General features: G+C 49.0%; 1 protein-coding gene across 4 annotated transcripts in view; it reads right to left on the bottom strand.

The window, feature by feature from the left end:
• The window catches only part of CTIF (cap binding complex dependent translation initiation factor), a 419,064-nt gene that overhangs the window by 129,684 nt on the left and 273,336 nt on the right, over window positions 1–16,044 (bottom strand). For all 4 annotated transcript variants that reach the window (XM_075586030.1, XM_075586013.1, XM_075586021.1 and 1 more), the window contains one exon: window positions 13,329–13,797. In XM_075586030.1, coding sequence (XP_075442145.1) covers window positions 13,329–13,797 — 469 coding nt within the window. The remainder of the gene's footprint in view (window positions 1–13,328; window positions 13,798–16,044) is intronic.

The raw sequence follows: 16,044 nt of genomic DNA, 5'->3' as shown, positions 1-16,044 counted from the left end.
CTGGAAGTAGCGCTGGATAGTGAAACCGTTGTAAAGTGAGTCCCATGTTAATCAGAGGCGTTGAGCGCCAGATAACGCATTCTGGCGTTGAAAAACAGCCCATAGGATTGTGTTAGTTATGCCATTTGTTGTAAAGTGAAACGTTGGATAGCGAGGACTACCTGTATATCTTCATACTAGCTGATATACCCGGCGTTGCCCGGGATGTAATGTTCCCGCTCCCCTCTCTCACCCCTCCCCCTCTCTCTCACCCCTCCCCCTCTCTCTCACCCCTCCCTCTCTCTCTCCTCCCCCCCTCTCTCGCTCCTCCCCCCCTCTCTCGCTCTTTCTTCCCTTGTCTCCCCCCTCTCTGTTTGTCTCCCGTTCACATCAATCCGGTCCCCCACCCCATTTACAGGTCCGGTCCTTTCCTTCCACCCCCTCCCATTTACAGGTCCGGACCCCTGCCTACTTACAGCTCTGTTCTCCCACCCCCACCCCTTTAGAGCTCTGTCCCCCCCTCCCTTACAGCTTCATATGTGTGCGGCAGTGTGCGCCAGTCAGTGTGTGTGTGCGCGTCAGGCAGTGTGTGCGCGTCAGGCAGTGTATGTGGGCGCGTCAGTCAGTGTGTGCGCACGCCAGTCAGTGTGTGCGGTGCTAGTCAGTGTGTGTGTGTGCGTCAGTCAGTGTGTGTGCGTCAGTCAGTGTGTGTGTGTGTGCGTCAGTCAGTGTGTGTGTGTGTATGCGTCAGTCAGTGTGTGTGTGTGTGTATGCGTCAGTCAGTGTGTGTGTGTATGCGTCAGTCAGTGTATGTGTGTCAGTCAGTGTGTGTGTGTGTGTGTGTGTCAGTCAGTGTGTGTGTGTGTCAGTCAATGTGTGTGTGTGTGTGAGTCAGTTAGTGTGTGTGTGTTTATCAGTCAGTGTGTGTGTGTGTCAGTGTGTGTGTGTGTGTGTATCAATCAGTGTGTGTGTGTGTCAGTGTGTGTGTGTGTGTCAGTCAGTCAGGGTGTGTGTGTCAGTCAGTGTGTGTGTGTGTGTCAGTCAGCCAGTGTGTGTGTGTGAGGGGTGCGTTCCAGACGATATTGTGGGTTCCAACGCTCCAGCGTGCTGCAGACGCAGGAGGGAAAGAGTCGCCAGTGCGGAGAACACCTCCACAACCTGTCCACACCTGCCGGATTAATGTATGTGCTGTTAAGTTTTTATCAATATTTTTATTATCATTAAGTAAGTGTTCACTACACCTGGACTCTCCATCTATATTTTGGGAGATCTTTGGAGGCATTGAGGACCCATATGCAGCATAGCTGCTAGAAAATAGACATGCAGTTCCAGGAAATTAACATTCCATAAAGTTAAACCCCTATGGGTTTTGACTCACACTGGCCCGTGTGAGAATTTGCATATATATATAAATATATATATATATATTTAATATTTTCTCTGAGATCATCCACCAGCCCTTTACCATCATATGTTATTATATAAATACTGATACCTACTCTTGGTTCCTCCTTTTTTTCACTCTTGGGCAACTCGATATTCTGAGGACCTGTGTGCTGTGCAGCAGCAAAGAGGAAGGTGTGTGGTTCAAGGAGAAGACCCTCTACAGAGTGAAGCCCCTAAGGGTTTTTGCTCACACTGGCCCGTGTGAGTATTGTTAGTAGTCTATCTATTTAATTTCACCATCTTTCTTCCACTACATGGGTACCATATTATCTCTGACATTTTGTCACCATTAGTAGCGGACTTTCCCTTAGGAGAACTCACAGTGCTGATTATCATTTTTACATATTTTTGTTGTGTTTCTGATCCGCGCTCCCCTCGTTTCTCTATTTGTTTTCTGTATATTTGGGAGAAAAGGTCATCTCCCTAGCAGGGTGTTTGAGCAGCGGGCGGGGGATCCCTGGCAGGGTGTTTGAGCAGCGGACGGGGGATCCCTGGCAGGGTGTTTGAGCAGCGGGCGGGGGATCCCTAGTAGGGTGTTTGAGCAGCGGATGGGGGATCCCTGGCAGGGTGTTTGAGCAGCGGGCGGGGGATCCCTAGCAGGGAATTTGAGCAGCGGGCGGGGGATCATTGGCAGGGTGTTTGAGCAGCGGGCGGGGGATCCCTAGCAGGGTATTTGAGCAGCGGACGGAGGATCCATAGCAGGGTGTTTGAGCAGCGGGCGGGGGATCCCTGGCAGGGTGTTTGAGCAGCGGGCGGGGGATCCCTAGCAGTGTGTTTGAGCAGCGGACGGGGGATCCCTAGCAGGGTGTTTGAGCAGCGGGCGGGGGATCCCTAGCAGTGTGTTTGAGCAGTGGACGGGGGATCCCTGGCAGGGTGTTTGAGCAGCGGGCGGGGGATCCCTGGCAGGGTGTTTGAGCAGCGGGCGGGGGATCCCTGGCAGGGTGTTTGAGCAGCGGGCGGGGGATCCCTGGCAGGGTGTTTGAGCAGCGGACTGGGGATCCCTGGCAGGGTGTTTGAGCAGCGGGCGGGGGATCCCTAGCAGGGTGTTTGAGCAGCGGGCGGGGGATCCCTGGCAGGGTGTTTGAGCAGCGGGCGGGGGATCCCTAGCAGGGTGTTTGAGCAGCGGGCGGGGGATCCCTAGCAGTGTGTTTGAGCAGTGGACGGGGGATCTCTGGCAGGGTGTTTGAGCAGCGGGCGGGGGATCCCTAGCAGTGTGTTTGAGCAGTGGACGGGGGATCCCTGGCAGGGTGTTTGAGCAGCGGACGGGGGATCCCTGGCAGGGTGTGTGAGCAGCGGATGGAGTATCCCTGGCAGGGTGTTTGAGCAGTGGATGTGGGATCCCTAGCAGGGTGTTTGAGCAGCGGGCGGGGGATCCCTAGCAGTGTGTTTGAGCAGTGAACGGGGGATCCCTGGCAGGGTGTTTGAGCAGCGGACGGGTGATCCCTGGCAGGGTGTTTGAGCAGCGGACGGGGTATCCCTGGCAGGGTGTTTGAGCAGCGGACGGGGGATCCCTGGCAGGGTGTTTGCGCAGCGGACGGGGGATCCCTGGCAGGGTGTTTGAGCAGCGGACGGGGGATCCTTGGCAGGGTGTGTGAGCAGCGGACGGACGATCCCTAGATGTTCACACTTACGAAGAAGGAGACACAGGGGTCCCTGAACTGGTAATATTTTTCCATTTATCTTTTCGCTTTATTTAAGGTGATAGCACAATCTATAGAGCGCGCCCGGGTACCTTTTATTCAGTGTGTGTGTGTGTGGCAGTCAGTGTGTGTGTGTATGTGTGTGTGTGTGTGTGTGTGTGTGTGTGTGGCAGTCAGTGTATGTGTGTGGCAGTTAGTCAGTGTGTGTGTGTGAAAGTCAGTGTGTGTGTGTGGCAGTCAGTCAGTGTGTGTGTGGCAGTCAGTCAGTGTGTGTGTGGCAGTCAGTCAGTGTGTGTGTGTGGCAGCCAGTCAGTGTGTGTGGCAGTCAGTCAGTGTGTGTGTGTGTGTGTGTGTGTGTGTGGCAGTCAGTCAGTGTGTGTGTGGCAGTCAGTCAGTGTGTGTGTGGCAGTCAGTCTGGTGTTGCCCCCCCCTCTCTCTTAACTGTGGTCCCCCCCCGCAAAGGTGCGGAGGAAGGGGGAGACGGGGGGAGAGAGGTGAGGCGGTGCGTGCGGCGGCGCAGAGGGTAGCGGTGCCGGCGGCGCCGGTGAGGGTTTCTTTTGGTGTGACCGGGGAGAGGGTGGGGGGGAAAGAGAGTGAGGAGCGGGTGGAAGGGTGAGATCAGCGGCGGTGAGCTGAGGAGCATGAGTAGCAAAGTAGTCAGTGTGTGGTCCTGCCAAGTGAGCTGCCAACTCCAAGTGAGCCCAAGAGGAGCACGCGGTGTGAGGGGCAGGCCCTGCTGTGACGTCAGCCTATTCTCAGGCCAATGAGCTGGTGGGCCAATCACAGGGGGAACAAATACACACACAAACATTATTATAGGGTGCAAATATGTGTATATACCAGTACCAATACCTGTGTTTGTAATTATGTGCATGCATGTATATCGTCGGCGTGTCTTTACGTGTATCGTCGGCGTGTCTGCACGTGTGCCGCCGGCGTGTCTGCACGTGTGCCGTCGGCGAGTCTGCACGTGTGCCGGTGGCGAGTCTGCACGTGTGCCGGTGGCGAGTCTGCACGTGTGCCGGCGGTGAGTCTGCACGTGTGCCGGCGGCGAGTCTGCATATGTATCAGTGTATCTGCATGTGTATCAACGTGTCTGCATGTGTATCAGTGTGTACGCATGTGTATCAGTGTGTCTGCATGTGTATCAGTGTGTCTGCATGTGAATCAGTGTGTACGCATGTGTATCAGTGTGTCTGCATGTGTATCAGTGTGTCTGCATGTGTATCAGCGTGTCTGCATGTGTATCAGCGTGTCTGCATGTGTATCAGCGTGTCTGCATGTGTATCAGCGTGTCTGCATGTGTATCAGCGTGTCTGCATGTGTATCAGTGTGTCTGCATGTGTATCAGCGTGTCTGCATGTGTATCAGTGTGTCTGCATGTGTATCAGGGTGTCTGCATGTGTATCAGCGTGTGTGTATCAGTGTGTCTGCATGTGTATCAGTGTACCTGCATGTGTATCAGTGTGTCTGCACGTGTGTCGGCGAGTCTGCATACGTATCAGTGTTTCTGCATGTGTATCAGTGTGTCTGCATATGTATCAGTGTATCTGCATGTGTATCAGCGTGTCTGCACGTGTGTCGGCGAGTCTGCATATGTATCAGTGTATCTGCATGTGTATCAGTGTGTCTGCCGTGTATCAGTGTGTCTGCATGTGTATCAGTGTGTCTGCATGTGTACCAGTGTGTCTGCATGTGTATCAGCGTGTGTGTATCAGTGTGTCTGCATGTGTATCAGTGTACCTGCATGTGTATCAGTGTGTGTGTATCAGTGTGTCTGCATGAGTATCAGCGTGTCTGCATGTGTATCAGCGTGTCTGCATGTGTATCAGCGTGTCTGCATGTGTATCAGCGTGTCTACATGTGTATCAGCGTGTCTGCATGTGTATCAGCGTGTCTGCATGTGTATCAGCGTGTCTGCATGTGTATCAGCGTGTCTGCATGTGTATCAGCGTGTCTGCATGTGTATCAGCGTGTCTGCATGTGTATCAGTGTGTCTGCATGTGTATCAGTGTGTCTGCATGTGTATCAGGGTGTCTGCATGTGTACCAGTGTGTCTGCATGTGTATCAGCGTGTGTGTATCAGTGTGTCTGCATGTGTATCAGTGTACCTGCATGTGTATCAGTGTGTGTGTATCAGTGTGTCTGCATGTGTATCAGTGTGTCTGCATGTGTATCAGCGTGTCTGCATGTGTATCAGCGTGTCTGCATGTGTATCAGCGTGTCTGCATGTGTACCAGTGTGTCTGCATGAGTATCAGTGTGTCTGCATGTGTATCAGCGTGTCTGCATGTGTATCAGCGTGTCTGCATGTGTATCAGCGTGTCTGCATGTGTATCAGCGTGTCTGCATGTGTATCAGCGTGTCTGCATGTGTATCAGCGTGTCTGCATGTGTATCAGTGTGTCTGCATGTGTATCAGCGTGTCTGCATGTGTATCAGCGTGTCTGCATGTATATCAGCGTGTCTGCATGTGTATCAGCGTGTCTGCATGTGTATCAGCGTGTCTGCATGTGTATCAGTGTGTGTGTATCAGTGTGTCTGCATGTGTATCAGCGTGTCTGCTTGTGTATCAGTGTGTCTGCATGTGTATCAGTGTACCTGCATGTGTATCAGTGTGTGTGTATCAGTGTGTCTGCATGTATATCAGCGTGTCTGCATGTGTATCAGCGTGTCTGCATGTGTATCAGCGTGTCTGCATGTGTATCAGCGTGTCTGCATGTGTATCTGCGTGTCTGTATGAGTATCTGCGTGTTTGCATGTGTATCAGTGTGTCTGCATGAGTATCAGCGTGTCTGCATGAGTATCAGCGTGTCTGCATGAGTATCAGTGTGTCTGCATGTGTATCAGCGTGTCTGCATGAGTATCTGCGTGTCTGCATGAGTATCTGCGTGTCTGCATGTGTATCAGCGTGTCTGCATGTGTATCAGCGTGTCTGCATGTGTATCTGTGTATCTGCGTGTCTGCATGAGTATCAGCGTGTCTGCATGAGTATCAGCGTGTCTGCATGAGTATCAGTGTGTCTGCATGTGTATCAGCGTGTCTGCATGAGTATCTGCGTGTCTGCATGAGTATCTGCGTGTCTGCATGTGTATCAGCGTGTCTGCATGTGTATCAGCGTGTCTGCATGTGTATCTGCGTGTCTGCATGAGTATCAGCGTGTCTGCATGAGTATCAGCGTGTCTGCATGAGTATCAGTGTGTCTGCATGTGTATCAGCGTGTCTGCATGAGTATCTGCGTGTCTGCATGAGTATCTGCGTGTCTGCATGTGTATCAGCGTGTCTGCATGTGTATCAGTGTGTCTGCATGTGTATCAGCGTGTCTGCATGTGTATCAGTGTGTCTGCATGTGTATCAGTGTGTCTGCACGTCTACCAGTGTGTCTGCATGAGTATCTGCGTGTCTGCATGTGTATCAGCGTGTCTGCATGTGTATCAGCGTGTCTGCATGTGTATCAGCGTGTCTGCATGTGTATCAGCATGTCTGCATGTGTATCAGCGTGTCTGCATGTGTATCGGCGTATATGGCGAGATTTTAAACTAGGATGGAGAGGGGAAGGGAATGAAACAGATAACGAACCAAGTAGAATAGATGGGGAAATAGGAGGGGGTTATGGATGTAGAATGGGGGCAAGTGCGAGTTTGGCAAGCAGCGAGACACCCATAGTAAATACAGATAATACTAGAAACATCTAAAGACTAAACCCAATTGACGCAGAAAGGCAGGAGCAGATAAGATAATAGTACAGACTGAAAAAAAAACTTAAATGCATGCTTGCTAATGCAAGAATCCCGACAGATAAAATGGGGGAGCTTGAATTAATAGCTGCAAGGTGGGATGAAACATGGAGGGATGAACATCATGACTGGACAGTTAATTTAGAGGGTTATTCCCTTTTTCGGAAGGATCGAGCAAATAGAAGAGGAGGTGGAGTATACTTATATGTTAAACCGGATCTAAAACCTATTATAAGGGATGATGTTTATAAAGGGAATTATGAAAATGTAGAGACCTTGTGGATAGAAATTAGCAGTGGAGGCAAAAGTATAAAGAAAATGTTTGTATGGATATGCTATAAACCACCAAATATCTGTGAGTTTGAGGAAGCTAAAATACTTTTGCAAATGGAGAAGGTATCAAAACTAGGTCATGTTTGCATAATCGGTCATTTTAATTATCCAGCCATTGGCTGGGGCAATGAGATTAGCATTACAACAAAAGGAAACAGGTTTTTGGGGGTGCTCAAAGGCAATTACATGACCCAAATTATTGAGGAACCAACCAGGAGAGGGGCAGTTCTGGATTTGGCAATATCAAACAATGTAGAAGTCACAGCATATATTCAAGTCCTGGAACATTTGAGTAACAGTGATCATAACATGGTCTCATTTTAAATAAATTATCAAAAAACAGATTACTTGGGTTCAACAAAGACCTTAAACTTTAGAAAGGCAGATTTTAATAAACTGTGTACTAATCTACAGTACATACTCCATATGCTATGTCAAACTAACTTTATTAGTTTCTTTGAGGCGGCAAGTAGGAATTTAGACCAGGGTAATGCAGTTGATGTGGTCTACTTAGATTTTGCAAAGGCTTTTGATACGGTTCCACACAAGAGGTTGGTGTACACAATAAAGTAAATTGGACTCAGTAAAAATATATGCACCTGGATTGAAAACTGGTTGAAGGACAGACAACAGAGAGTTGTCATAAATGGAACTTTTTCAGGTTGGACTAAAGTCGTGAGTGGAGTACCTCAGGGATCGGTACTGGGACCCCTGCTTTATCTTGTTTTGAGGTTGGCATAGAGAGCAAAGTCTCCATCTTTGCTGATGACACTAAATTGTGTAAGGTAGTAGAATCAGAGCAGGATGTAATTTCTCTCCAGAAGGACTTGGAGAGACTGGAAACGTGGGCAGCTAAATGGCATATGAGGTTTAAAACAGATAAATGTAAGGATATGTATTTGGGACACAAGAATAAACAGGCGACATACAAATTAGACAAAACAAAACAAAGAACAGCGCACAACGCTCATCGTGAAATAAGTAAGTACAATTTTATAATAAAAATGGTTCAAGGTTCTGCGTACATAAAGCAAGTGGGAAACAGGCACAGAATATAACACTGGTACCTGTTACCACTCCAGGAAACTGGAACACGCAGGCACAGCAGGTATGGATGTCTCCAGTCCACTTCCGCAGTCTGCACATAGGTTGTCTGCAAAGTCCCCGCTCAGCACGCGACGCACTTAGAGAGTCCAATGGGCTCACCCACAAATTCCAGGTAAGTCCGGCTAGAGCTCCGCCGAAACAGGAGTCTACATTGGTGAACTCACAGCCTCGCGAGACAGCGTCTGATGTCAGACTCGCAGTGTCGCACCGAGTGCCGTCGGGTGATGATGACGTCACTGCGTGTGCGTCAATAGGAAAGAGTCTCTCTGAAAGGCTGCTAAATCACCAGAAACTTGCCAAATAAAACTGGAAAGCATACAGATAAGAGTGGTATATTCCAACGCGTTTCGTAGCGCTAAACGGCTACTTCTTCAGGGGAAACGCGTTAGAATATACCACTCTTTTATCTGTATGCTTTCCAGTTTTATTTGGCAAGTTTCTGGTGATTTAGCAGCCTTTCAGAAACTCTTTCCTATTGACGCACAAGCGGTGACGTCATCATCACCCGACGGCACTCAGTGCGACGCTGCGTCAGACGCTGTCTCACGAGGCTGTGAGTTCACCAATGTAGACTCCTGTTTCGGCGGAGCTCTAGCCGGACTTACCTGGAATTTGTGGGTGAGCCCATTGGACTCTCTAAGTGCGTCGCGTGCTGAGCGGGGACTTTGCAGACCACCTATGTGCAGACTGCGGAAGTGGACTGGAGACATCCATACCTGCTGTCCCTGCGTGTTCCAGTTTCCTGGAGTGGTAACAGATACCAGTGTTATATTCTGTGCCTGTTTCCCACTTGCTTTATGTACGCAGAACCTTGAACCATTTTTATTATAAAATTGTACTTACTTATTTCACGATGAGCGTTGTGCGCTGTTCTTTGTTTTGTCTAGTAACCCAGGGTCTTGGGCTACCCTTTGTGCAGCAGCAGACGCACCATTTATTTGACTGGTAACACAGTTATTATATATGACACTCACTTGGGTCTATAGTGTTATTATTTAATCACTATCATATCACAATTATTAATTCATTTTAGTTGCGCACTTGTATTGTTATTCTTTGTTAATTTACAAATTAAATGGGGATAAATTAGGAGAATACTTGATGGAGAAGGATTTAGGAGTGCTTGCAGGCTTAGCAATAGTGCCCAAAGTCATGCAGTAGCTGCAAAGGCAAACAAGATCTTATCTTGCATTAAACGGGCAATGGATGGAAGGGAAGTAAACATAATTATGCCACTTTACAAAGCATTAGTAAGACCACACCTTGAATACGGAGTACAACAGTACAGAGAAGTGCCACCAAATTAATAAAGGGGATGGATAATCTAATTTCTGAGGAGAGGCTAGCTAAATTAGATTTATTTACATTACAAAAGAGGCGTCTAAAAGGGGATATGATAACTATATACAAATATATTCGGGGACAGTACAAGGAGCTTCAAAATAACTATTCATTCCAAGGGCAATACAAAGGACTCGGGGTCATCCCTTAAGGTCGGAGGAAAGGAGATTTCACCAGCAACAAAGGAAAGGGTTCTTTACAGTAAGAGCAGTAAAAATGTGGAATTCATTACCCATGGAGACTGTGATGGCAGATACAATAGATTTGTTCAAAAAAAGGTTGGACATCTTTTTAGAAAGGAAAGGTATACAGGGATATACCAAATAAGCAAACATAAGTAAACATGCGAAGGAAATTGATCCATGGAGTGATCTGATTGCCAATTCTTGGAGTCGAGAGAGGTGGAGGGCAGTGAGAGAGGTGGAGGGAGGGGATTGAGTGAGAGAGGAGGGGGGAGTGAGAGAGGAGGGAGGGTGTGAGAGAGGAAGAGGGGGGGGTGAGAGAGGAAGAGGGGGGTGAGAGAGGAGGAAGGGGGCGTAAGAGAGGAGGAAAGGGGGCCTAAGAGAGGAGGAAGGGGGTCGTGAGAGAGGAGGTGGGGGGCGTGAGAAAGGAGGAGGGGGCTGTGAGAGAGGAGGAGAGGGGGCTGTGAGAGAGGAGGAGAGGGGTCGTGAGAGAGGAGTAGGGGGGTCGTGAGAGAGGAGGAGGGGGCCGTGGGAGAGGAGATGGGGGAGTGGGAGAGGACGAGGAGGGGGGAGTGGGAGAGGAGTGGGGAGTGGGAGAGGAGATGGGGGGAGTGGGGAGTGGGAGAGGAGATGGGGGGAGTGAGAGAGGATGGGGGGAGTGAAAGAGGAGGGGGGGGGGTGGAGGAGGGGGAAGTGGGAGAGGAGGAGGGAGTGAGAGAGGAGGAGGGGGAGTGATAGGAGGAGGGGGGAGTGAGAGGAGGAAGGGGGAGTGAGAGAGGAGGAGGGGGAGTGAGAGAGGAGTAGGGGGGAGTGAGAGATGAGGAGGGGGAGATTGAGTAAAAGAGGGGGAGGGGTGGTGGTTCAGTACGACAGTGGCCTTCAAAAAAATGTGTGCCCAATTATTGACACGCCTGAAAAATAGGTTGGCCACCTTCGCCAACTACACCCCACTTCAACCGCTGTTTGCAGAGAGTCTCACTCATTCGAAAAAAGTATTTCAATATCCGTCATGTCATACTCACTGGTGGGCAGTCTCACGCATTTCAAGGATAACCTCACTGCACTGCGTGCACTTTTAATCCTTGACAGCTACACTGAACTAATCCATATAGTTTCCCTTATTTTGTCCCTGCAGCGTGTTTACGTTGCCATTCAAAGACACGCCGTTCACATAACAGGATGTTTTCACGGTGCATATGTATTCTTTATCAGTTGCAGGAAGATGCAAAGCCGGGACTGCGAAAACACATCTCCGTCATTTAACCAAAATAGGAATTAACCTTTCCACAGTTGGTAACCTACATCATGTTCTGGCCGAAAATATTAACAAGCTCCTGGCTCCCGTGAACTATGCCTGCACTTCATAATCAGACGCGTTATTAACCGCTTCAGAGCTGTAGGCAACTTTCGCCCACCAAAACCTGATAACATTTCAAGGTCTTGCTGTAACCTCTGCTCGGACAGTAAAGCCTGCAATGGATTGGCAGGCAAGGGGTTAAAAGGAGCAATTTCCGTCTTCTTAGGCCAGTGATTTTCAACCGGGGTCCCGCGGGCTCCCCTCAAGGGTTTAGCGGCCGACAGGCGGGGGGAGAGAGCTGGGATGAATGTCCAAGGCCCGGCGGATCCAACTTCCACCCGACCAGAGGAGGGAGCTGTGGTCTGGCACAGCACAGGAGGCCTAATCAAGGTGTGTGTCTGTGTATATATATATATGGGTGTGTGTGTGTGTGTGTGTGTGTGTGTGTGTGTGTGTGTGTGTGTGTGTGTGTGTGTGTGTGTGTGTGTGTGTGTGTGTGTGTGTGTGTGTGTGTGTGTGTGTATAAAGGGCTGTAGTGTGTGTATGTGAAGATTGAGGAGAGAGAGTGTTAGAGGGGGGAAGGGAGAGAGAGGGGTGAGTGTAAGAGGGGATAAGGGAGAGTGTAAGGGGGGAGAAGGGAGAGAGGGGGGGAGAAGGGAGAGGGGGGGAGTAAGGCGAGAGAAGTGAGAGAGAGGGGAGTGTGTAAGAGGGGAGAAGGGAGAGTGTAAGGGGGGAGAAGGGAAAGAGGGGGAGAGTAAGGCAGGAGAAGGGAGAGAGAGGGGAGAGTGTAAGAGGGGAGAAGGGAGAGAGAGGGGAGAGTGTAAGAGGGGCGAGGGGAGAGTGTAAGAGGGAAGAAGGGAGAGAGGAGAGAGAGGGGAGAGTGTAAGGAAGAAAGAGAGAGAAGGGAGAGAGAGTGAGGGGGGGGAGAGAGCAATAAGGGGAGAGAGTTTAATGGGGGAAAAGAGTGAGAGAGGGGAGTGCTTATAAGGGGGAGGAAGAGTGTGTAAAGGGGGAGAGTGAAAGGGGGGAAAGAGAGAGAGGAGAGTTTAAGGGAGGGAGATTGAGAGAGAGGGGAGAGAGTGTAAGGGAGAGAGAGTAAGGGAGAGAAAGGGAAGGGGGGAAGAAGAGAGAGGGGAGGGGGAGAAGAGAGAGGGGAGGGGGGAGAAGAGAGAAAGATGGGGGGAGAAGAAAGAGACTGGGAAGAGAGAGGGAAGGGGGTGAAGAGAGAGGGAAGGGGGGAGGAGAGAAAATGGAGGGCAGAGAGAGGGATCACAAAGGGAACGGGGGGGGAAGAGAAAGGGAATGGGGGGAAGGGAAAGGGAATGGGGGGAAGGGAAAGTGAATGGGGGAAGGAAGAGAAAGGGAATGGGGGAAGGAAGAGAAAGGGAATGGGGGAAGGAAGAGAAAGGGAATGGGGGAAGGAAGAGAAAAGAAAGGGGGAAGAAGAGAGAGAAGGGTGGAGAAGAGAGAAAGAAGGGGGAGAATAGAGAGGTAAGGGGGGGAGGAAAAGAGAGATGGAAGGGGGGGAGAAGAGAGAGGGAAAGAGATTCCACTATTTGAGCATGTCCCTGCGACGACGTCCTGGGGAGTAATGCACCTTCCCCCCCCCCCCCCATGTCAGAAGAGCAAAGGACACAAGAGGAGGAGAGGCCTTCATTAGGGGCAGGAACTTCCTACCCAACACAAAATGCAGAGAGACATCTCACAGAGGCGCCAAATGGAAAATAAAGCACCTCCCAGGTGTACTGTTGCGGTTGGCAAGTTGATAAACTAGCTGATATACCCGGCGTTGCCCGGGATATAATTTTCCTGCTCCACCTCTCTCCCCGCTCACCCACTATCTCCGCTCCCCCTCTCTCCCCATTGCCCTCTCTCTCTCCCATATAAAAAATATATATATCATTGCACTCACAAACAGAGGTAAATATAAAGCAAAAAGTGTATTACACTCATACTGTACGTGCTTTATATTTACCTCTGTTTGTGAGTGCAATGATATGGCTCTTTTTATCTTCTCAGATAAGGTTCTCTGTGGGCTATAGGTGTAACTTAGCAGTCACATTTATTTACGTCTTTGGAGTCATTTAAAAAAATATATATAAAAACATACACAGAGAAAAACTAGGGGTGAAAACATCCCTACTACACAGTATTGTGAAGAAATCTAAACATGGAGGGGGCGCTGTGAGTTTAAACCCACAGTTACCAATAGTTCATTAGCAGGACTGTACCTATGCATTACTCCTTCCCGACAGACACATGTCTTACCTTCTCTTTGAGTCGCCTTCGCAGTCTGTCTTTGGAAGACTGGAGCAGGTTTACTTTGGGCCTGTCCCTGGTGCGATCCTGAATACTGTCCTTCCGCCTTGTTTCCGATTCCGGGACGCTCGTCTGCTGAGATTGTCTCTCTGTCGCCTCGGTGCTCCTGGTCATTTCCAGCGGGATGTGCACCGTGCAAACAGAGGCGTCCTCGATTTTGAGGCTCTCAGTCTCTTTGGCGTTTCTCTGGAGGTCTTTGTCATTTGGCGGGTGCTTCTGGTTGTGGTGCCATCGGCGGTTTTGGCTGTAGCCGTGGTGGCCCTGCTTGCCTGAGGATTGGGGAACCTGGCCTCCTTGGTATTGTTTCTGGTGATCTCTGGTGCTGGGTTTGGCAGTAACGTTCACTTGTTGGTGCTCATTGTGTTGTGGATGTAGTGGTGGTGGCTGCTTATTCCCTCCTTGTGTTTTCTGCTGTTTCCTACAACACAAAAAAGGATGGTATATGTCTGTTATCACACTGCAATTCTCTCATTGGAATTATCTCCTTGCTTTGGTGGAGGAGCTATTAAAGATGCAATTCCTTCATATTTTACTGTGAAAAACAAAGGTGACCATTCACCTTTCAATAAAAAGTTCTACAGCTTTCTTGTGATTCTTACAAAGAATCTTGTATATTAAGGGAAGACCAGTGCAATTATGAGCACACACGTCTCCAGGTGTATTAAAGAAATAAATCCTATTGATTTCAATGGGATTTTTTTTATTTGATACATCTGGTGTAGATTTTTTTTCCCCTCAGAAATGCACCACTTTTACCCCAATATATCTGTATTTCTCAATTCTGATGACACACAGAAGCAGTCCATAGATACCCGTGCTGATCATTTTGAGCTTTTGGGGGGGGGGGGAAACAAACACACCAAATAATGATTTACATTTTTAAAGCACACATTCATGGATCGTAGAGCTTACAATCTAATATTTTGGTTGGCAGGATGACAATGTGGATCACCCAGGGACCAAGTCACGATTACCGACTGGCTCACAGAGAGAAAACTCCCCATCTTGGAAGAAAGCAAAAACCCTGCACTCAAATAATCCTACTTATCTGGCATGTGGAATGTAAGAGTAGAAGTTTCAGAGCGTAGGGTCATTGCTGTCCTATACTAGAAGATACCTGCCCCCCAAAAAGGAGACGGGCAACTGAGAGGACTGTTGTTTTAACCTCTTCAGTACCAGAGAAGTCTCTAATATACTGCTATGCAGTAAATACCAGTCTTTCTTTCATGGGTTACCAGCAGAAATTAGGAGGTTGTGAGGCCCCCATAAGGATCATCAATTCTTAAGGTCACATCTCAAAACAAGGATGTGCAACAACAAAAATAGAGGCCCAAAAGATGATCAATTACCACCACCAGCACCATACAACCAGCACCATGGGGGTTAGAATAAACAGCCTTGCACAAACAACATAGCACAAATATTTGAAACACCATGTTTTAAAATGTGTTATTTTAGAAGGACAAGTCAAAACATCCATGCTTCTTCATTACCACTCATACAATTATTGATGAGGTCACACAAGGGACTACATTAATATTCCTGCTATATTATTTGGACAACTGTCAGAAGGCGATAGAGGACTAGGGGGCCTTTATACTAGAGCTAAGATAGAATGAGAGTACCAGTGGAAGGAATAGAATTGTTTCTTAGATAAGGGACACCATACATAGAACATTACAGAGAATGTCGCAGCCATGAGTCCCGGCTCCAAAGCACGTACAATCTCATTTTGGGGCCTGAGTCAAAGGGAGATAAAGTGAAATGCCTGAGACAGGGCTTCTCATCTCCAGTCCTAAAGACCCCCTAACAGGTCCGTTTTCAGGATATCCCTGCTTCAGCACAGGTGAATCAATCACTCCCTTCTTCAGCACAGTTTTCAACTGAGCCACCTGTGCTGAAGCAGGGATAGCCTTAAAACCTGACCTGTTTGGGGGGGGGGGGGAGGGGTGTCTTGAGGACTGGAGTTGACCACCCCTGGCCTTAGGTAACAAAGAAAGCCAGCGTTAGGGATCAAACCGGGTTCGCTCTACTACCAAGAAGATACGCCTTCAAAACATAACATTAGCTGAAGCATTATTGTTCCTTTCTCACAGTGATAGGGCAGCTCACAGGTACAATACAGGGTAACAACATGCCTGCAATTATGCGCCAATCCAGCTCTGTCTCCTCGCCTGGACTGTTCAGGCACCACAGCACAGCTGCATGGCAGCTCAGGTGATTACGCTGCAGCCACAGGAGCGATCTCGATAGCAACATCACTGATTGCACCAAATGGAAGAGGTGTTGTTTAGATTGCATTCAGCACTCCTGTGGCGTGATCTCCCCTAGCCAACGGGCAAATGGCCCATGTTGTAGCTATAAGTCATAGGGCGCATGACTTGCCAGACCTCATGAAGTGGTAGCTATCTCAAGGGGCACCCCAAGGGTTAGACCTGGGGCTGATGGACAGACAGATGCACTGCTCAGTGTCACTTTATTTCTGAAGCCTTGCTGAGGGGTAAGGACAGACCTTTAGGGAATCATTCAATAGGCAAAACAAGGCAGTGAAATAAAATGGGGTTTCTTTGGATAAACCTCGTAAATACAACAAAACACAAAATACAGAAATATACACACTTACTGGGGTCTGGGGTATGTGATCTAGCCTTTCCTAGGTGAAGGG

This window comes from Ascaphus truei, chromosome 1 (assembly GCF_040206685.1).
Source record: "Ascaphus truei isolate aAscTru1 chromosome 1, aAscTru1.hap1, whole genome shotgun sequence".
Taxonomy (NCBI): Eukaryota; Metazoa; Chordata; class Amphibia; order Anura; family Ascaphidae; genus Ascaphus; species Ascaphus truei.
Note: the sequence above shows the minus strand (reverse complement) of the source record. Positions and strands in the feature narration are given on the sequence as shown.